The 23,715-nt window shown below is 37.7% G+C and overlaps 1 protein-coding gene across 5 annotated transcripts in view; it reads left to right on the forward strand.

Annotated features, from left to right (window-relative positions):
• ESYT2 (extended synaptotagmin 2) overlaps nt 1–23,715 on the forward strand; it is a 128,527-nt gene that overhangs the window by 83,226 nt on the left and 21,586 nt on the right. For 4 of the 5 annotated variants that reach the window (XR_013344967.1, XM_077808356.1, XM_077808357.1 and 1 more), the window contains 7 exons: nt 137–192; nt 7,238–7,358; nt 8,169–8,345; nt 9,187–9,269; nt 11,111–11,159; nt 11,975–12,064; nt 15,490–15,585. Coding sequence is in view for 4 of the 5 variants with exons in the window: in XM_077808356.1 (XP_077664482.1) it covers nt 137–192; nt 7,238–7,358; nt 8,169–8,345; nt 9,187–9,269; nt 11,111–11,159; nt 11,975–12,064; nt 15,490–15,585 (672 nt within the window). In the remaining variant the exon portion in view is untranslated. Of the gene's footprint in view, nt 1–136; nt 193–7,237; nt 7,359–8,168; nt 8,346–9,186; nt 9,270–11,110; nt 11,160–11,974; nt 12,065–15,489; nt 15,586–18,616; nt 18,719–23,033; nt 23,097–23,715 lie in introns of all 5 variants that reach the window. The other variant, XM_077808359.1, reaches the window with a different exon arrangement.

Genomic DNA, 23,715 nt, shown 5'->3' on the forward strand with positions numbered 1-23,715 from the left:
CAGTGTGTTTTTTAGTTTAAAAACAATAGCTTCCTGGAAGCTAGCCATCAGCTTTCCACCCATCAAAATGCTGGATTGTCAGCTTTGTTTCTTCAGCACTGGGAACAACTTTTTATTTTTTTTCTCCTGTTTACAGCTTCTGGAAATTAATTGGACAGGACTGACCAATCTTCTGGATGTTCCAGGACTGAAGTAAGCATAATAAAAGTCATCATGTCTGTTTTGTCTCCTTGTCCATCTCTTCAAAAAAAAAGAGTGTGTGTGGAAGGGGCAGAAAGTTAGAAAATCTAAAATATCCTGGTTAGATCTGAAACCAGCTAAATGTGTAGGTTAAATGTCTTATGGCCCATTGCCACTTAATATTCCATTTAGAGTGTTTAGAAATTATATAACAATGAGGATTTAATGATAAAAAAAATAGTAGTATAAGAAAGGATCGTGTCTAGAATAGCTGGTTGAAAATTTTCCAGCAAAACAGTTTTCAGTCACTTTATTCACAGGACTGGGATCCCGAACTGCCCACATGGAATGCTGCTGGGAAGCTGGGCAGCTGATCCAGGAGGCAGGAACCAGGGCAGCTGGCAAACTGAAAAAATCCATTTTGGTATTCCTGAAATTGAATTTTTCTTGCCTTTCCTTCCTATGAAAAATTGTGATTGAAAATTTTTGCAGAATGGAAAATTCTGTTTCTTATAAGCTCTCGTGTCTAGTAAGCTACTACTATTGTGTGTATATGTGTGAAACAGCAATATGCCTTCAAAGGCTTGAAACCTCCCATTCACTTCAGTGGGAGAAAGAATTTAAAAAAAAAAATAAAGAAAAAGTATTTATATGAATTTCAGTTACTGAGGTTTAAAATAATCCATGATTATGGTCTGCCTGTTTAAAATTCAGTAATATGGGGGGAAAGGGTATTCTCATAGCAGTTAGTTTCAAAGGTGTTCATGATTATTTTTTCCTCAATTTGAAGTGTTCAATTTCCTTCCTTTCAAAACTTTCTTGGGACCCTGACGAAATGAAGTGATGATGGAATATTTCTTTATATTTGAAAACAGAAGAAACACGTTGACCTGGGTTTCATGACTCTTTGTGATATTAATGGATAAAAATTCTTCATGAAATAAAGAATTGGTAGAGGGGGGAAAATGCTGTGATATAAAGGCTTTGATACTAACTAGGATAATACCATGAATTCCTTCACATTAAAGTTATCCATATTTAGTCAGCGCTTTAAACTGTTGTAATATTGGAGCAAAGACTAATGAGAAGAATGAGTTTGACTCAGACATTTGGGATCAAATTAGAAGACTGGCAGGCCAATCACAAAAGCCAAAATTATCAAACTTCAGTCTGATACCTGAAAATAAGATGCTTAAACTCTCAAGTGTTACTTGATTCCAGAGTCGTTTTGGTAACCTTGGATGAAGGAATGAGATGAAAATCCTTTATTACTCAAAATGTATGACTAAAACGTCACTTAAAGATATTTGAAGTTGTTGTGTGAAATCCCAACTGAATAAATTGAAATTAGAATTGCATTAATAAATTAGGATAATGGTTGCCTAACTGCTTTTGTGTATAGCCCACTTAAGACTGACTCTTCGAGGAAAAAGAAAAGGAGTACTTGTGGCACCTTAGAGACTAACAAATTTATTTGAGCGTAAGCTTTCGTGAGCTACGATGAAGTGAGCTATAGCTCACAAAAGCTTATGCTCAAATAAATTTGTTAGTCTCTAAGGTGCCACAAGTACTCCTTTTCTTTTTGCGAATACAGACTAACACGGCTGCTACTCTGAAACCTCTCTTTGAGGAAAGAAGTCCTCTTGGTGAAAGAGAAAATTATGTACTTCTAGAATATAGCCTTTGAGTAATCTTTTGCGGTTGTCAGCTAATAAAACTGATTAAGATATCAGCAACATTTAGGCTCACTAGACTTTAGAGATTCTTATCTCTCTCTAGATATATATTGTTTGCTTGGATGTAAATGTAAATAAAGCTGTGTAAGTTTGCCAAAGTCAAAAACTCAGTAACAGTTACCATAGCACCCTCAATTTGTCCACTCATCTACATAATGTGTGCAACGTGGGCGAGGTGTAGTTGCTGTGGAAACTAAAACTGATTTGACTTGTGTTTACTTTCACCGGTAACACTTTAGTGCTGTATTGGCATTTATTTTCTTTGATTTGGGAAGATGGACGTTCAAAACAGATCTATTTTAGCTATTGTAACCAGTGGTAAATAAGATGTTGCTGCTTGCAAGGAAGGACATAAAATCTCCCATTGATCATCTAATTCGTGCTTGTGGCTCTGGCAGTTATAGCAGCTGTTTAGCGTTTTTGTTTAAATGAAGAGAAAATAATTTTATTTTGAGACAATATTTGAAGTGTTTGTCTTAAGTAATAACTTTAGATTTTTATCCCTAAATTGCCCCAACATTTTTTGTCACATGCTAGCAGGGATTAGGACTAACTTTGATGCTCCTCTCCTGCAATACGTAAGGGGTGCATTACTTGAGAGTTCCTTGAATTTCAGGGGAAACTTGTATTATTTGAAACTGGAAGGAAACTTATTTGAAACGGATAAAAAAAAATATCGGATTTTACAGAATATAATTAACTTATGATAAAAATTGTCACAAGACCTCACAGAAGCCATGAGCTTAGTAGAATTCAATGTTTACATGGGTACAGAATACCCACAGTTATGTTAGATAGGATCGTAAGAACTTCGTAATGTGACATAAACATTTATACTTCAGGGCACTAGTGAACCATTTAACTGGCCCGGATTAGGAGAACACTTCACTTTTGGGCAAAATATTCCATAATTGTCCAGTATGTGTTTTCTTGCACCACCCTGAAGCATCTGGTAGGGAGCTGGATGGATCACTGGTCTGATGCAATTTTTCAATTCTTATGTTCCTATAGCAGTGCTTGCCATTAAGAAGTCAGTTGTTTTCTAACAGGTGCCATAGTTACCAGAGTTATTTCTTATTTGAGGTGTAGGAGGAAACTGAGGAATTACAGATATAAATGGTGTGTGGTGTCCGACTGCTAACAAATAACTGACTTAGTAGCAACTACTGTACATCAGCCTTCTGTACAAAGTTGAAAATGTTTTAGTAAACCAGTGGTATTTTCTCTATAGTCTGCAGCAATATAACATTTAGAAGAAAATAGTTCTTTCTTGAGAGAAGACTTGGTAGCATTTTCGCTTTACTAGACACAGCTCGTCTTGGAGTGAAAAAATGTAGCAATTCCAGTTTTGTCACAGTCCAGCAGTCCCAAACTCAGGATGGTAAATATTTGAGGTTAACTGGTAAAGCTCCACCCATTCCAATAAGCTTTGTAACCACAGGCCCCTGCTGCTGTCTCATTATATGTTTATTTTGCTGGTTTTCACTTGAGCTGTAAAACCTATCATTATTGGCTAATGTGTCACAAATATCTAGTTTTAGGCTTTTTACTTGCCATATTTTGATTCCTCTATTTGACTCCATGCACCCACTAAAGATAAAAACATTTTGAAGACCCAAAAATATCAGCTGAGTATTTTGGTGAGAAAAATTTGACACTACCAGTTTCATTAAGTGACCAACTTCTAGGGCTTGGAAGTGGAGTTTCAGGGAAGGTTTGGGAGTGGTGCCTTCTGACAGTTGCATGTTTCCCTCAGCTAACATGCTTGTTCAGAGATGCATGGGAGTCAGGAGGAGGAGGCCTTCAAAGCAAATTTGTAGCATTCATGTTCAATGCCTATTTTAGTTATCCAGTGGTCAAACTACAGGTAACTTGTTGATTCTGTTATCAGCCTCTGTTTTCAGAGATTTATCACATACCAGCAAATACTCTCCCCAAAATGAAACTTTAATATGCTTTGATGCAACATTTCCATCCTACGTGTTTCTTTACATAAGTGTTTATTCATGTGTTAAAAATGTTGGTTTACTGCCTAAAAACATTTTAAACTTTCAGCTAACTCAAAACTGGTTTAGTCAGTTTTAAACAAAAAACAGACAAACAAACAAAAATCAAAGAAAAGACAATAATATGAAAAGGAGTTTAAATATCCAGGAACTGTAGTGCCTTTGTAACCCACACACCTCTCGGGTGTGTTGCTGTGTCCCATTTAGTGGCACTGAGACTGCTTAAAGATTAAACAGCCGTAGCTAAGAGGCACGTGGGTTTTAGCTCATGCAGTAGAAACTCATGCATTTAGCTCCAGAGGTCCCAGGTTCTATCCCACCCGCCAACAAGTGTCATCGGTGTTACACCTAGGTACTGTTTTCTCTCTTCTGATAAAATAAAACTTTCTGACAGTGCAACTTGCATTTGGATTTGAATGTGTCGTCAAAACTCTGGGCAGTTCTGAGGGATATATGTGTAGGAGTAGGTGTGTTTTGTGCTAGTGAAGGATGTCAAGAACAATGTAAGATAGTGGTGACCAAGCTGACCACTGTAGTATGTGTGCATCCAGAGAGCAGTAGGTGAGTGCTGTTTTATTACAGCAAGGTGCATATTTTAGTAGAGACCCAAATTGGGGCACAAAATATATCTTGTGATTAGGGCCTTGTCAACACTTGAGAGTAGCCCCAGTTCAGCAGTTGGTGGGGTCTGGGCTGTACTCTTCTTGTGCTGACAAGGGGGGAACCAAGAATTCACCTATTAGTTAGTTCAATCAGTGCAAACGCTGGCTTGCCCTTGTCGACACTTAGCAGTCAGCACTTGTTCCGCTATACCAATTGCTGAATCAAGGTTACACCTGCGTGCAGAAAAGAGCTTAAATAAATTGTCCATGTTGTATGTCCTGTTGTGAGTAGTCCAGAACATTTGCTGTTATTTATTATCCTAAGTCTTGTCTACACTGAAATTTCAAAATAGCACCTTTAAAATGTGTGGCTTCACTGGCAAAATCAAACCCGCAGTTCACCACTGGCACAGCTGAACCAGCTTTAGCAATAATTGAAGCTGTTCTTTAGAGAGGGCTCAGGTATGTTTCACTATGTTATCTAACTGTGGTTACTAACTCCTAAACCTCCCTACGGTGCTGCTACCACTCACACGGTACCAGTAGTGAAATACCTGTCCAATTTTTACAAGTGCAGACAATACAGCCAGACAGTGTTGTTTCTCTAGAAAAGTGCTAATGTTTCAGAGCTCAGTTTAGACCCTATCTTAATATTTTTCTCATTGGCATTGCTCAGGAGAAATAAGATTTTGTTAATGATTCCTAACGAGTATGATTTTAGTGTCCTCCTCTTCATAGTGTGACACTAATTCTCTGTTCGCTGCAGGCTATACTTCACTCTCACCGCACACGTTTTTTCTTTGTGCATTTTGTTTTTAATTTAAACCCTCCTAATTTCTTTGAATGCATGCAAAAAGATAGCTTGTTTTGTAACAATACAACACAGCCTAGCTTTCCAAAGCATAGATGAATGATTAAAATAATTACATTTAAAAACTAAAATGCATAACAGTGAACATCTGCTTCATCAATATATAATGGAGGTAACAGACCTTATACTTTATTCAGTAGCCTTTTTTTCTGAATGATGATGGTGAGAGGCCCTACTGGGTCAGACCAAAGGTCCATCTAGCTCAGTATCCTGTCTTCCGATAGTGGCCAGTGCCAGGTGCTCCAGAGGGAATGAACAGAACAGGTAATCATCAAGTGATCCATCCCCAGTCGCTCATTCCCAGCTTCTAGCAAACAGAGGCTAGGGACACCATTGATGGACTTATCCTCCATGAATTTATCTGGTTCTTTTTTGAACCCTGTTATGGCCTTGGCCTTTACAACATCCTCTAAGGAGTTCCACAGGTGCATTGTGTGAAGAAATACTTCCTTTTATTTGTTTTAAACCTGCTGCTTATTAATTTCATTTGGTGACCCCTAGTTCTTGTGTTATGAGAAGTAGTAAACAACACTTCCTTATCTACTTTCTCTATAGCAGTCATGATTTTATGGACCTCAATTATATCTCCCCTTAGCCATCTCTTTTCCAAGCTGAAAAGTCCCAGTCTTATTAATCTCTCCTCATACGGAAGCCATTCCATACCCCTGGATTAATTACACTTGTTGAGGGAAAAGCAGAATGTACAGCAAGAGAATTCTAGGCCTTTCCATTATTTTACATCTGCTGCTTCCACCTGGTGGCCTTTTGGGGTGAAAATGCTGGATGGCTTAAAATTAAGGCTACAATTTAGTAACGGGTATTTTTAGTAAAAGTCATGGACAGGTCACAGGCAATAAACAAAAATTCATGGCTAAGACCTGTCCATGACTTATATTAAAAATACCTGTGATTAAATCGGGGGGGGGGGCACTTCTAGGGAGGGGGAGGTGCCCAGGGCCAGCAGTACCAGTAACTGGTCCACGGCTGGTCTGACCAGTTGCCTGGGGACCGCTGCAGGGGCCAATGGACCACAGCTGCCAGGGCTGCTGATCGCAGCTGCTTCCGCTGGCTGCCCCCCAGGGTCTGCAGCCAGGAGCCACGGACCACGGCTGTGCCGGCTGTCCCAGGACCACTGCTGGGGGCCACTGGAGCTGCGGCTGGTGTGGCTGTCCCCAGGGTTCACCTGAGTAGCTCGTCCCAGAGTCAGCTGCTTGGGTAGCCCTGGGGTCAGCCACACTGACCCCTGCAGGAGTCACAGAGGTTGTGGAAAGTCATGGAATCCATGACTTCTACAACCTCCGTGACAGACATGAAGCCCTACTTAAAATCCAAATAAATTAGAGGGAAAAAAATCTTCAATTTCCACAGAAGAAAATGTGCCTTGTAGCCAAAAAAAATTGGCACGTACACATGCAGCTTAATTGGTGAACAATGTAAACAAAATGTTGATTGGTACAAAGTTTCTGTACAGTGCCATGCAAGAAAGAGGAAAAACCACACCTCTCTGTCCTTATCTCCTCTGCACAGAATACGCAGACATGTTATTTCTATGCTGTAAGATGTAAAGCCCACTCCCTTCTCACTGAGGATTTTGCCCATATACGTGAAAACTTCAGTAATGACTCAAAACCTACTGGCTTAAAGTAGTCTTACTACAGCATTTTTGCTTATTGTCCTGTAGTATGTTAGTACTTTAAGGATAATTCTAGATCTGCTAAGAACTTCTATTATGAAGAAGATTGCAAGGTGTCATGCTCAAGCAACTACAGTACGTTAATGTCTCATGAACATGTCCTTAAGATCTTTTATCTTGTTAATTAATTGATATTTTTTATCCAACAGTGGTTTATCGGATACCATAATATTGGATATAATATCCAACTACTTGGTGCTTCCAAATCGAATCACAGTTCCTCTTGTGAGTGAAGTACAGATTGCACAATTGCGGTTCCCTGTACCAAAGGTAAGCACTTTTTGTAGTATAAAGTAAATTGGTATTAATATATCAATTGAGTATAGTATTGATGTTTTTCAAAATATACATATATGTGTGTGTGTGTGTGTATACAACATTACAACTTACTCTGAATGCAGCCATATTGTTTATATTGACGTTCCATTTATTAGTAGTTTATAAAGTGTTTATAAATGATAGCTGTAAGTGTGACCCCAAATCCATTACCGTCTGCATTGGCAGAACCTTTTCCTCCACTAACCAAAGAGTATGGTTAGTGGTTTAGACCAAAGCCCCAGATGGGTATTTTTATTTAAAAAATTAAAATTAACTATTTAATTTTAGATGTTAGCATTTGTGGACAGGTGTGGTGCTGCAGGGACGCTCTGCCTTAATTTCCCCCAACAGGTTGTCACTAAGTTTAGCACAGTTTTAATTAATTGAACAGCCACTCCGCCTCCAGCCCCCTCCCTCCCTTCTGAGGGTTCTCCTTAAAAAGGCCCATCACAGATAGATTTGGTCACCTCTTCCCCTTAAAGGAGCCAGCAACTCTGTGACACCTGTGTTTACAAAAAGTGCCATTAGCATTTTAATTACCTTGTCTCTGAAGACCTCAACTGAAGGAAGTCAGATACTGTAGATTAAAGTTATTACTATAAAAATGTTTGGAAATACAAACTAGTAGTACTCAACATTAAATACAAATATAGTCTCAAAATAGTGATGGAATGTTTTTAAAGGATTTACAGAAACTGGTTTTGAGACTGTTAATGATATATATTTCTAGATCACTAAGTAAACACTTCTTCATTTTCTCAGGGTGTTCTAAGGATACACTTTATTGAAGCTCAGGATCTGGAAGGGAAAGATACTTACCTAAAGGGAATGGTCAAGGGAAAGTCAGACCCTTATGGAATCATTCGTGTTGGCAACCAAATCTTCCAAAGCAAGGTCATCAAAGAAAATCTCAATCCAAAGTGGAATGAAGTGTATGAGGTACAATCTGCCAGAGTTTGCGTTGCACAGTTTAAAATAGTTTTCCAATATGAGTCACTTTGTTCTGGTCAGTGGAAAATATTAGGGAGATTTCGCAGATAAACTTCTGAATGTGTCTCCTGCTAAAATCCCAGTTACTGATACATAAAGGTCTATTGATTTAAGGTGTAGCCTTCTTTAGTCTGGGATTAATCCCAGTATTTCTGAAGATAAATTCTAGACATGCTATCAAAACATTAACATGTGTAGTATGAATGTCAGAGTGGGCTAGATCCATCCCATTCTTTTCAGGGAAGATCTGTCATTAAATTTTGCCATCATCACACATAAATCAAGAGATTTTTATCACATTTAACAGAAAAATAGAATATTAAATCAAATCACAGTGCAGTAGCATACATATTTCCACCTACAGAAACATGGATATACAGTTAATTAAAATAAGTGAGTCTTTCTAAAGCCAGGAAGTGCTGTGTTAAGTCTAAAACTTCATCCTAGTCTGTTAACTCTAGATAATGCTACTGATACATTATAATGCATCTAGTTTTCAGCATTTGAATGCTAAAATCACTTTAAAATAGTTGACTTGGTCCCCAAATTCAGATTAAATATTTATTATTTATGTATTATCATTGCTTTGTGTGGTGACAAATGCACAGTGGTTCATTTATTTAATTGGGGATTGGTCCTGCTTTGAGCAGGGGGTTGGACTAGATGACCTCCTGAGGTCCCTTCCAACCCTGATATTCTATGATTCATAATGTTTCACTATTGTTTTGCTATAGTAATAATGACTAGGTAATCTCATCCGTCTATCTGCTAATAACTACTATACTCCTAGGCCTTAGTGTATGAAAATCCCGGACAGGAGCTGGAGATTGAGCTCTTTGATGAAGATCCAGACAAAGATGACTTTCTGGGAAGGTAAATAATACAACAGGAATATCTATTGTTAAATACGACCAAAGAAATGAAATGTTCTGAAATACAGAGTTGGAATTTCTTGCATATATTGAGGTTTGCTGTAAAATAAAATTTAAAAATAACGTTTATCTTTTTAAAAAATTGTAAATAAGCAAATATAAGAATTCCCTAATCCCCTGGATATGTATTCTGGAATCCTAAACATATATGTGACTATTGAGTACCATTCTATAGATAAAATTGACCTCTATTTGCATATGAAAACACTTTAAAAGAAGTGAATTAATTCTTAAGCAATCTAACATTTTGTACAAGTTTATTCATAGATTCATAGATATTAAGGTCAGAAAGGACCATTATGATCATCTAGTCTGACCTCCTGCACAGTGTAGGCCACAGAATCTCACCCACCCACTCCTGCGAAAAACCTCTCACCTATGTCTGAGCTATTCAAGTCCTCAAATCGTGGTTTAAAGACTTCAAGGAGCAGAGAGTCCTCCAGTAACTGACCCGTGCCCCATGCTACAGAAGAAGGCGAAAAACCTCCAGGGCCTCTTCCAATCTGCCCTGGAGGAAAATTTCTTCCCGACCCCAAATATGGCGATCAGCTAAACCCTGAGCACATGGGCAAGATTCACCAGCCAGATACCCAGGAAAGAATTTTCTGTAGTAACTCAGATCCCACGCCATCTAACATCCCATCGCAGGCCATTGGGCCTATTTACCGTAAATATTTAAAGATCAATTGATTGCCAAAATCATGTTTTCAGAATATTCTTTCTAAAAATGTCTAACTCTGGACTGAAAAAATTAAATGCTTGATGGAAATAGATATCATTGCAAAGTCAAACCTATGGGGGTGTGTGTGTGTGTATAAATATATAAATATTTCCTTGCAGACAAAGTAAAGATAGCTTCAAATAACCAAATAACTGCACTTTTTTTCGTTCTAAGCAGAGTTTGAAAAGAAACCTTGACACTTTACTTGTCCAAGAACTAACCCTGATAGACTGTGTGAAAAATACCTGAACTGCCACATCTTCCCCAACAAAATGCTCATCCACTGCAGCTCCCCATGAAAAAAACATTTTTGTCCCACAATAGATTCCATCCCTCCTCCTTCAAATAATTCTGCCATCTTACCTCTTACAAGGCTTCTGTGCTGCCTCTGCTGGTCTCTTCAATGTACATGAATTCCTTGCCGTACCCTCCCTCCCTCTAGTTCCTTCTCTACAACTGGGCCAACACTCCTTGCTTTCCCCTGGCACTTTTAAAGAAGCAGCAGCTCAAAGGCTTCTCGGCTCACTTTCCCCACGCCATATTGTAAAAAGAGCAGCAGCTCAGTCATGCTGTTCCCTTGTCATCCCCTCTGATCTTGTTCCAGCCACTTGGCTCCCTGACTTCCCTTTGCCATGTTAAAGGAGTAGTAGTGCTTGACCATTCTGCTACTTTTCTCCCAGCTCCTCTCTTGAGAAGGAACCTGCTGCACACGGGTGATGACTTTCATTTTTCTCGGTGGGTGCTCCACACCTGCTCTGCTCCAAGACCCACCCCCACCTCCATTACGCCCCTTCCCCCAAAGCCCCACCCTCACTCCGCCTCTTCCTGCCCCCACTCCTCCCCTTCCCCCAAGTGCCTCCCACACACCGCCGAACAGCTGATCGGCAGGTGGCTGGTGGTGCTGAGCACCCACTATTTCTTTCCATGGGTGCTCCAGTTCTAGAACACCCACAGAATCGGCGCCTATGCTGCTGCAAAATTATACTTGCCAGGATAAATGGGTTTTTCAAGTCCTATGCTAGGCTTTGTGATTCCCCTCTAAAGTGTTTTTGTTCTTCTAGTCTAATGATAGATCTAACTGAAGTTGAGAAGGAACGCCTCCTAGATGAGGTAAGTCTATCACTGTTTGATAAGAAAACTCTTGCTGTGTACTCACTTGTTTGCCCCTTTTTTTCCCCCATGGCAATCAGTCTTGCAGTCCTTACACATGAGTGAACTCTAGTGGCATGTCCCATGGTCTTGTCCCATGGATTATAGTTGTTAAAGACTTCATTGGGATTAGTCAAAGGAGTGAGAGATTTGGATCAGTGAAGGTTGCAGGAAGAGGGCCTTCAACTTTTGTCACACCATGCCTAGGGATGCCAGCATATGCAAGCAGGGATTAAGCATCAGAAGGATTGATGTGTTTTTTGTGATTTGGTCTTTGTAAAAAGCAAAAGCTCAGTAGAATAGTTTCTTTTGCGTAGATGAAGTACTATTAGACCTGTCAAACTAATTAAAGTAACACCTGTTACACAGTTTTGATCGTGGAGTGGAATTTTGTGCCATACAGCAGCAGTCTTATGGATTTACTGTAACATTGTATTGTGTTTGTAATTCCCAGACACCTTTTAAATTTTTTTTTTAAGAATTATCCCAATGATTTACAGCATTTGGTGCTGCAAGAAATTGGGACTGCATGACTGGCTAATTTATGTTATGGAGCTGACCAGTTGTGTTGTTATATCTTTAGTCATTTATGTAATGGAGCACATAACATCTCTGAATCCTTTCACCTTTCAGACTCTGCAGATTAGAGCTCTTCTTGATTTATTCTAGTTTACAATTAAAAAGAAGTCAATTAGCCAATTGTAATGATAGCTGTTCATCAAATGGTGAACTCTTAGCTATTTATTATCATTTTGCTTAATTTGCTTTGTTTGCAGTGGTTCACTCTGGATGAGGTCTCCAAAGGAAAATTGCACTTAAAACTGGAATGGCTTACATTGATGCCAACGGCTGAGAATCTTGACAAGGTATTAAAGTCGGAAGCAAGGTCCTTTATCCTAATTTCACTGCCTTTTCTTTCTGTGTTAAAATTTTAAATGAGCCAGTCCTCTAAATATAATAAGATTGGGGAGACGTGTAGTGTTACTCCTGTAGATACAGCTTTAGAACCTTTCAGACAAGTCCGATTTGTCTGTGACCCAAGCTGCATCTGTGACATTGTAGCAGAATTACTGAAGATCATGGGACAATGGTTAAAGGAAAACTATGGCTTTGTGAGATTTAGTTGTCTTGTAGCACCAGGCAACTAATTTAGTTCTTTATGGATTTATTTTTACGTAGCAATTATACTATTTTTTGTGAATTAAAAATATTTTGAAGCTTTGTGGAAATATGAGATCATCTTTAAATACACATTGCTAGTTAGAAACTTCTCACTGATGGAATTCAGTTTTAAAAGAGCTACCCATAGTAACAGCTTCAAAGATCCTAATAATCCTTAAAGGCTGAACATTCAGCTTTTTTAAAGAGCATATCTTTAAAAACAGATAAAAAGATTGCACCAGTATCCCTGCATATAGTATGTAAAGACATTTATGGATTTTGAGTGCTCAGTATCCTGATATATTAGACACAGTGAATATTCTTAACAGATGCAATAAATATGCTTAATGGTGCTCGGTTCCTAAATTACATAGCATATGGGCATAGCTTGGTTAATAATGAGCCTAGCTTGAAGGCAAAGTCTCCAGATGTGTTGTATATCCTGCACTGTTTCATGTAACCATCTGTGGTTGCATTGGCATACTTTAATAAATTATCATATACACTTAGAGTTAACAAGTCACTTTTTATTTGTTTTTCTATTTTTACCTATGTAATTATTAAAGAAACACTAACAATCTATTCAGGCGAATAAACTGATATTACTAAAATACTTAAAAAATGATGAAGACTGTCCTGTATGTAACTTTTTTTAATCTACCATTCGTCACCAGAAAAGAGCCAGAACTTTGTGACACACTAAAATTAAATTAGATTAAATTAAATTTTAAAAAAAGTTTGAGCAATGACTACTTTCTGGAATGAATTACTACAACCAATATTATTGAAAGCTATTCACAGACTCCTGCCAAATTTGGCATTGATGCTGGTGCACAGAGAAAAATAAAAATGTCTGTTATTACTACATGAGAAAGAAAGGGGGGAAATGGTACATCTGCATCTAGAGAAGGAGAAAATCACTGGGGAAATACATTACTTCTGGCTCCAAACAGCGTAAAAAAATCTTAAAACTGACAGTCTCTTATCAGGAGGCAGCCTGGACTGGAGTTGCGGAGACACAAGACTGCTGTAGATTAAGCTGAGTTTTGTTGGGATCATATTACTACAGTATGTTATCATTTATTAGCATGGTTGCAAAGAATTGAGTTAATTGATTCTCACCACAACCTTGTGGTTTAATCATGATTAGCTAGTAAACAACTTGTCTTGGTCCCTACTGACTGCAAAGTAAAGATGAGCATCATGCCCATTAACTTGAATCTTCAACATCATGTTCAAATCTTTTTTGTTTATGGAAGACCAGCCTGTTGGCAGAGCTGTTAGCTGTTATCTACCTTTTGGTCTGTAGACAAGCTTTCTTATGATTGGCTTTCACCATTCCTGCCATCTTTTTACTTTCATGTTTGTTTATTAATTTAATCCAGAGTAAAATATTCAAAGGTGCCTCAGTTTCACTGACTTTCAATGGGAAATGGGTGTCTAAATGTGTTTTTGAAAATGTTATCTGTAGAGTCTATTGCCATGGCAGCAAGGCACATTGAATACAAAAAGCTTTAAAATACAATTGACCAACCTTCATACAGCCACTATGTTCAGTCTCACCTTGTGCCAAATGTTAATCCCCAGAAAACCATGATAATTATAAAACTACATAAGGAACAAAAGCTAAAACAATACTAAATTGTCAACCAAATGCTAAACAAAATTAATCTTAATAAACTATACCTTTCTACTTACCAAATTCTGCTGGACCTCCAAAAGAAGGAAAAAATAATAGGTAGTGCTCTCCACTGAGAATTCTCGGCTACTTTCCTTAGTGTTTATGCTTGAAACTGACAGTGAGAGCTGATTAGCTGATCTCAAATCAGGTTTAAAATCGAGATCATTTTAGGCTTAGAATTTATCCCCCCAAAATTAAGAAAAGACTTCGGGATCTATAGAAAATCTTTAGAGAAGATAGGTTTATTTATCTAAAAATAGCATTCTCTGAAGATAGTATTTTGTCTGGATCAACACATATCAACTTTCCTCTGTTAAGGGAGGAATTGCTCTTCTATTTAGGAGGTTAATGGACTAGGTTGATAACAGACAGTTAAGTAGTTAATGTGACAAGGTGGGTGAGATAATATCTTTTACTGGACCAAGTTCTGTTGGTGAAAGAGACAAGCTTTTGAACTACACAGAGCTCATCTTCTGTGAGGCTCAGAAGCTTGTCTGTTTCACCAATAGAAGTTGGTCTAAAAAGATATTATCTCAGCCACCTTTTTTCTCTAATATCCTGGAACCAACATGGCTACAACAACATTGCAAACAAGTAGTTAATGTGGCGTTTGTACCGAATGATTACTAACAATGAACAATAGGTGGTTTAGACTCAAGGCTAAAGTCTTTACTAATGAAGCTATAAATTTATCTCCATTGTCACATGCCCCATGAGTTGGGAATCCACAAAAATTCTGTTTTTCAGGATCCTTAATACGAAGTGTCTTGTGTTTGCTGTAAAAGAGGCATGATCATGGGAATACTGCCAATACATTGCACTCAGGCCTATGCTAGGAAATTAGTTTGGTATAACTGCATGAAATCCATTCAATTTAGCTTTTGAGTGTTTAACAACATACTAAAAGAACTACCTGCCAAAATGTAAAATTACCTCCCAAGGTAACAGCAGGAACTTGTGCATCTTCTGATGTGGAAGTAAGAAACAAATGAGTTCCTAACTCCTGTCGGTGGAGACAGTTTCACTATCAGTGTATTGCTTATATAGAGTATTAAGAAATAGGATACGTTTAGCAAAAATTGCTGGCTATTTGTTTTATTTAATTGCATTTAATTAGGAGCTATATTAGACATCAGAGAAAACGTATGGGAAAAGCAGTGCTTGAAGTTCATAAGTAATGTGTGCAATACTATAAAATCATCTGAAGACCTTCAAGAAGATGGAACTCCTATTTAATCTTACACCTGATGTAATTTGTCTTATAAATCAGCTATATTGTTTATTACAACTTTTATCACTATATACATTTTTATTTGATTTGCTAATTATGAATACTATTATTTATAAGCAAGTGTTTTGATGTATTTGTGCATAAGAAAAAAATTAATCAGGGATGTATTACTATTTGCATGTATAGAAACATGCTTAGTATATATTCTTTAATTTTAGGTGCTGTCAAGCATTAAAGCTGATAAAGACCAAGCCAATGATGGGCTTTCTTCTGCATTGCTTATTCTCTATTTGGATTCAGCAAGAAATCTACCAGTAAGTCATATTCTGATAGTAGTCCACGCCTTAGATGGCTGTTACTTCCTTCTAGCACTTCTTGCTTAATAGTATGCCGCACTGCTTCACTAACCCACATGCCATGTTTTCCACTCTTGCTCATGTTTTCCCGTGTACAATGTAATGGTCCATGTCTCTCAGAAATTAGTACAATGTAGTTAACTGTATTTCATAAAGTCTGCTGTTTAATCAAGGTAATTTGTATAAGAATGCTCCTTTGATGGATTTGGCATAATATTTTATTATGTAATATTTTTCTAAAGAAAATAGTATGGACCAGCCTATAAAAGAGAAGAGGGCAGCTCCCATTACCTTGAGTTCAAGCCGACTTATATGTGTTTGGGCTTAGGAGCTGTTCCATAGTGAAGAATAAATTTGTGAGCATTAGTTTCAATTATACTTGTATATATAAAGGTGCCCAAGGGTAGGAAGGGCTGGTTATCTTGTAGTTGGCCACAGATTACTGAAGTGGTTTTCATACTTATAAATGATAACAGGAACAGAATGAACGATATCTTAAGTTGGAGTGTGAAGGATACCATTGGGTTTTCCCTCCAGTTGAACTGGTAGCTATGATGTTGGCTAAAACATTAACCCCATAAGGTTTTCAAACCAAGAAAAGGAAGTATGATAAAAGTGTGAAAATTTATACAAGTAATACTTTTTTTTAATTAGTGTCACTTAAAATATGGCTTAAATGGAAAGATGGAAAATATAACTCTAAACATGCTGAACAAGTCGTCCCCATTTCTATCTTCCTCAAACATCATTTCACAAGTCAGTTCATATATACTCTGGCATAGGTTGTATTTTTTTATAAAGTAACAATTGGTTGGAAATTGTGTTGATAGTTTGTATAAACTATAAAGGGAAACTTCATGTGTGGATTTGCACCCTGAGGCTACCTTGTTACTTCATTAGAAATGAATGGGGCATAAATCCACATAGAATTTACCCGTTACTCAACAGGAAGTCTCTGGAATCTGTCTATATAGTTTAATTTTATTGTATAGTACTCCAGCACTTAGGAAAGTATTTGTCTACCATCTACTTTTGTCTTTGAGAAATAGTACCCTACTGTCTATTGTGAATAATTATTCAACTACTGGGTTTTACTCAAATTAGAGCCAAGTTTTGAGTGTGTGTATGTATAGAAAATATTGTAAAACACAACAAAATCTGTTACTTCTCTATTTCCCCTTTCCTTAAAGCTCTGCTTCTCCATACTAGTGCAGCTTCCCCAGCAGGTAGCCAGGCACTTGTTGGGGAATCTGCCTCAACTCTGACTCTGACTTCTTCATATTCCTGCTTCCTGTAAACATCCAATAGCTTCATCTAATTTAGTCTTATTTCCCTCAAAAAGGTCAGATTAGAATTGAGTCTTTAAAAAAAATTATGTCTCAGAATAAATTTGAGATTTGCCTGCTCTTTGAGACAATATTTTTAGCTCAGAGTGTAGGAGTTTGTAGCATTCATCTTTATATGGTAGTAAAACCTCAAGGCATAATCTGATAGGGAACACTGATTCCTCAGTACTAGAATAATGTGAATTTTTGTCCCAAGTACAAACATGATTGCCTTCTCTTTAGTTAACTCCATTAATGAGGAAAATAGGCCCTGGCTGATACTGTCTATATACTGCCTGTCCAGAGCATATGACTGCCCTTTCTGCATTGCAGTTTGAGGAGTGCTATCCACTCAGGAAAAAGACCTGAGTGTTGCTGCCAACAGTTCAGCGATAACCTCAGCTTGTTCTGCAGTGTTGCCAAAAAAGCAAACAAAATTTTAGGATCATAAGGAGTGGAATAGAAAATAGAATTGAATATATTAAAAATGCCATTATATAAATCAATGTTACGCTCTCCTTTACAGTGCTATGTTCAGTCCTGGATACCCTATCGCAAAAATGATACAACAAAAATTGAAAAAATTCACAGATGGGTGAAAAATATTATTAGTGATATGGAAAGACCTCCATTAAAGAGAGACTGAAAAGATTGTTATAGATGCCAAATTAGTCTGCTATAATAACAATCTTGAAAGTTCTAGCAGGAATATTTCTTATATGAGGAAGAGGCAAAGAACAAGAGTGTCTTTCTGCTCTGGAATTGTCCAAAGGTGGCAAATTGTCTTCTATGTGTCCACCCTAATTCTGGTATGAAATAATATTTACAAGACAAAACATGAAAGGCGTCCGACTCTTCTCAATGTGCAAATATTTTTCAATGGAATAATTTTGTGTAATTGTTAGTTGGAAACTGAATCTCTTCAGCATTGACAGCTGTTAGTGATGCAGAACAAGGAAAGTTTACTTATACCATCCTTGATCAGTAGTACATTTCAGATCTAAGGCATTGGTGTCAGACCCACATGTTTTTGTAGGTAATCCCAGTCAGAGGCATTTAGTTTTAGTCAGAAGGCTTTCCATTAACAATATTTTTTTCAATCCCTAGCCATAGCTATCTCTATAAAGAAATGTCGCTTTGCATTCAAAGATGGCTTGTTAATGGTATTGCCTTCCCGTTGTGAATTACAAAGCATTGCATTTGAGGGAAAAGATCTTAAACTTTTCAGACTCCACAAAGACTGATGTTAGATGTGTTCTATCTTACACTGGAAATGGCATAGAAGAGGGCTTGTCATTCTTCACGTACTTAGTAGGACTTGTCATGTTAAAACATAAATGTGGAATATCCAGGGTAAGCCAGGAGAATGTTTGAAGATCACTGAGGGATCCTCTCATGGTTACTGTACTGTACGAGTACAATGTATTGATATAGTTTAAATACACAAATAACTTTGAAAACACCTGCCTTGCAGTGCTAAAGAAGTGGAATTACTTGATGAAAAAATATATGATGGGAAACATTTACTTATATGTTACATCTTGCAGTTATTCTGGAATCTTTTGACTGTTTTCCTTAACTTTCCTATATAGTAAAGCTGCTTGTGCATTCATTCTGCCACAATCCCATCACTCTCTTTCTCCTTCCATTTCCATCTTCCTAAGAGTATCTACGAGGGAAACTTTGGGTGTGGATACTTAAAAGAAAGGAGAGCATCGGGACTAGTCTTTTGTGAAAACACTACCTCACTCTATAGAGCACTATTTGTGAGTTCTCTGGTGTTATATATATGTTTATTTTGTTTACTTGCCAGAGTGTGGATTAGTTCTACTAAAGCCACTGACTCTATAGTGGAATGACAGAGCATGCAATTTGTTTTGCTGCATGGTTTCAACCAGTGTGCGTTTGTTTTTGTGCGACCTTTTTATTGCATTTTAGACATTTAAAATTTCATTTATTATTATAACATATCTGGTAAGTAAATTATGTTCTATGATAAGAAATCCAAGATGTGTAGGTTATTAACTAGTAAGAGCTTTTACTTAGATTGTTAGATTCATGGAGTAATAAAATACATACTGTATCAGCATACTGTGGACGAAATGTTGACTTTTAGTACCAGAGAAATGAAACGATGATAAACCATCCACAGCCAACCTCCTTTGTCACAGTCTTAAAATGAGATATAGCAGTATTTATGAGAACTTGCAATCTCCCCTCACCTGGTTCAGGTTTTGATAAAAAGTTCTTTGTAGCTCTTTGTGCTCCCCAAAGTCCAAAGACGATTGTAAATTCTATTTCACACCATTATGTTTTTTGTTATGCCAATTCCAATTCCTTTTCTCTATTTCAAATAGTCTTTGTTAGCCAGCAATGGCCCCATTTAGTGGGGACCCTCACTTCCTAAGGCTATGGCTACATTAGAGCGCTTATAGCAGCACAACTGCACCGATGCAGCTGTGCCATTGTAAGCTCTCTAGTGGAGCCACTCTAAATCAACAGGAGAGGGCTCTCCCATTGACTTAATTAATCCACCCTCAACAAGCGACGGCAGCTATGTCGGCAGGAGAAGCTCTCCCATTGACATAGAGCTGTCCACACCGGCGCTTAGGTTAGTGTAACTTATGTCCTTCAGAGGGGTGGCTTAGTCACACCCCTGAGTGAGATAACTTATACTGAGATAGGTGGTAGTATAGACAGAAGTACTTTGTGATTGCATTGAACGCTGTAGGGTTCACGGAAAACTGATGGCTGCCTTTGCATTTGAATAGTCTTGTATTTTGACAGAATCTTTAAACGGACAAGGTGGGTGAGGTAATATCTTTTATTGGATCAACTTCTTTTGAAGAAGATCACTCACCCACTTTGTCTCTCTAATATTCTGGGATGGACACGGCTATAGCTACACTACACACACTCTTTAAATACACACACTGCTATAAACAACTAGAGATTGGAAGCCATGTGTGTATTCAGGTTCAGAGTTCCTGAGCCAGAGAGAGCTGAATAAGCCTAGGAGGATGTGCAGATTAAAGTATTGCTGGTCGTCTCTTATTTGATCTAAGCCAAACACAATGGTGATGGACCAAAAGACAGCTGTTTGCCTGGTCCTTTCAATTAATATCCTTCTGTTTAAGGTTCAAATACCAAATCATATGAACTGTACATAAATATTTACACTTCATCTAATAAAATCTATAATACAATTAAATATCTAAATTTACAAATAAAAAGGCCTAAGCATAAAAACATATACTATAGTATATTTTCTTGGTACTAAAATTTCAAGGTAATTGGTGTTTTCTTCAATAAAAATTATTCTACTACCTGAAAACAAGATGTAAAGGAAATATTAATGTTAAATTTTGGTTGAAAGCTTCTATTTTTGTTGCTTCTTTTTAGATTTTAGTGTGTGACTTCACATAGGACATCTCTTCCAGGTATATCTCCCTTTTAGTCACTGGATAAAATCTACAAAAGCAGCTAGGTGACTAACGAGCCTAAATCCCTTTTCAAAAGTGCCTTAGGTGCCCAAGACACTTACAAAAATGGGACTCAGCTTATAAGTCACTTAGTGGGTAAAATTTTCATTAGTATTGACATGGCAGTGTCCTTTTTCGCTCAGAGTACTGGGTTGCAAATGTGTCTGCCTTTGGATTTTGATTTTGTACAGGTCATGTACAGGTCACACCCCGAGTTCAATACAACTGTTGCCAAGGTCAGTATTTTCCATAGATCACCAAAGGATGCTCTCAGAGCTTCAGAAGTTTCTGGAACCACACTTGAGACCACAGGAAGGATTTATGAGATACAGAAGTAATTAGTCGTTATGCTTCAAGGGATTAGTTGACCTCCAGCTAGGGTGAGGGAGACTACACAGCGAGGGTCTGATAGTAGGCAAGTCATAGTGATTTGGAATGGGTGGATTCACCACCCAAGCCACAGGCTGCATATTGCACTCTTCACTGCCCTGTGTGGACCCTGCTGGACTACATTAACATGTTCTAGGTACCTAGAGTATGCCAGCAGGGTCCACGAGGGTCAATTAGAGCTCAGCACACAGCCTGTGGCTTGGGCAGTGAATCCAGTGCCCCAAGCACCACTGATGATTGCCATGAACCCTCACTGCATAGTCTTCAGTGGAGGAGGAAGTGATTAAAAAGAGAGGGAATGTAATAGAGAAGGTGGAAGAGGAGGAAGGACCAACCTGGGAAGGAGGTCCGGGCCCTAGGTGGCACAGGACTGCAGCTTTCCTAGGGCCAATCCTCCCTTCTCCCTGTTTTGGGATGGAGGTCAGGGGTAAGCCTGGGTCCTTTGTCCACTCTCCTTTGCCAGAGGGAAGAGGAGGGAGAGAGGTCCTGGTTTCTCTGAGGAGAGAGGAAGGGAGGAGAGAGATGTCCCAGTTTCTGCAGGGAGGGGAGCGGGAGAGAGATGTCCAAGCACCCAAATGCCTCCCTAATTTTTTTTCATAAACATCCCTACAAGTCTCAGATCAAGGTTGGCATCTCAATTAGTAGTCCTCTCTGTCTCACACACTCTTTATAATTTACAGTGTAGCTATATATGAGAAAGTTGTTACATTGTTGCCCAGAACAGTGTTGGAGAGGAAAATATTCACTGTTTCACTGAAAGCCAAGTTACATGAGCTGCTAAAAATAACAGATGTGTCCAAAAGTCAGAATTGAGGATCTATGAAGTATAATATTTTCAGAGAAGTACATCTACACATAAACAGTTGGATATTCTTTAATATCATCCCACTAAGTAAGAATATAGTATCTTGTCTTTATAGAGTACCACAATTCTTCTTTTCTTTTTATCATGATTTATTGATCTCTGGTCATTTCCTTGATCCTTTCTATTCATACTGAAACACAAACATCTAAACTCAATGCCAGGAATACTATAGTACATGCTCTCCTAAGCCAGGATATGGCCAATGACTTCACAACAAGAATATTAAAGAATTTGTTTTTTCTTCTTTTCAGAAAGAACTGACACTTAATTTTAGTCAGCAGTGCATTTGAATTTTAGACGGATTTTCCCTTGGCAAATTACTGGTAGCACTGCGTCCTGTCTTAAGTGTGGCATGTTTGAAAAGCTGCTAGTGCTAATTCTTGGGCTGCCACATGCTTCAGCTTTTTAAGCAGAACTCCCCATTGCAATCAGTGGGATATTGTGCTTGAATAGGATAGGTACAAAATAGGAATAGGATGGTACAAAACCTTGGAAGGCTTTTGTTTCCTTTATTTAAAAACCCTTTACTTAATTCCTAAAATTACCCCCTCCTGAGTTGGTGGCAATGCAAATTTCCCTTTATGTTTTACAGTTTGCTTGCATTACTTCAAGGATAATATGACTATTAATGAAGTAAAATGAGAAACCTTGTTTAGTTCGTGGAAAATGGTCAGAGGGCTGAATTGTCATTCCTTAAATCTGCTCAGATTTCTATTGCTGATAGATTTGCACATCCTCAGTTCAAACTAGTAAAATATGTTGCATTCCCAGTAGCATGTAAGATATTTGCATTGGTCTATTGGCAAAGAAAAAGAAGAACGAGAAAAGAAGATGAAAATGCTTACATTTACAATGAACTAAGCCTTATTAATATTTGGAATAATTATATATTTATTTTCCCATAAAAGCACTCTCTCTCGCATCCCCATTTGATTTTATCTTTCTTTGTGTCAGCTTCTGTGTTGTGGTATTTCAAAAAACATATTTTCTCATAATAGGAAAGAGCAATGTATAAAAGGGCTTTTGGGAAAAGCAGCACTTCATATAATCCTTTTAGTAAACCTGGGTGCCTTTTTGCATATTAACAGAAATGATACAGGAGAATATAAAAGGATAGAAAGAAAATGAGTGTATTTTAAAAGCAGACTACTTGTAGTAGAAGAGGAAAGAAGAACAAAAGACTTTATTGAGCTATTTTGAAGTAACTTCTACTTGGTTATTCTTGCTTCATTGTTTTGGGGGGAATTTTTTTTATTTGTGTCATGTCATTAATTAATTAACCTAGTGTAATCGCTTCATTGCACAACTTATTAACCCTTCATATATTCTCTTCTGACTTAAAAGAATAATCCATTAAACTTTAACCCTGATGGCTTGAAGAAGGCTGCTGTTCAGAAAGCCCTAAAGGTAAAACTAATACAGTTTTCCATTTAAGGTCACAAAGTTAATTGAAAACGCACAAATGTCTGCAACATGTCTCTGCCAAAAGTGGATGGAAGTTCTATTGTCAGCAATGCATTTAATGCCAGAATATTTAATTCCTAGCACCAAGAAGTAAATGACATGGTCAAGACATAAACAGAGTATTTTGGTCTGTGAGAATTTGGCTCTAAATCAACTAAATGATGCACAGTTGGCTTTAGAATTCTGATTTAAAGTAATACTTCATCAACAAAGCTGACACCTCCCACATGCCGAATAAGACTTGGTTACTCATTCAGAAATAGGTAATAAACACAATATTTTAGTCCTGTTGGATTTCTAAGGTACGTTTTCAGTTGGATGTTTTTCCTAGAAGCTGTCAGTTTCCATTCAGGGCTCAGTCCTGCAAGATGTTGAGCACTCTTGTCCCAACCCAACAAAGTACTTGCTTAACTGTAAGCATATGAGTATTCTGATTGGAGAATCAAAGCCTTAAGGAGATGTATCAGAAACTGAGCTCCACCTCATTTTAAGACTTATATATACAAGTTCTTAAAAACTGTGTTCATTGACACCATGATATGAAAAGTACAGTCTCTCTATT

This window comes from Eretmochelys imbricata, chromosome 2 (assembly GCF_965152235.1).
Source record: "Eretmochelys imbricata isolate rEreImb1 chromosome 2, rEreImb1.hap1, whole genome shotgun sequence".
In the NCBI taxonomy this organism is placed as follows: Eukaryota; Metazoa; Chordata; order Testudines; family Cheloniidae; genus Eretmochelys; species Eretmochelys imbricata.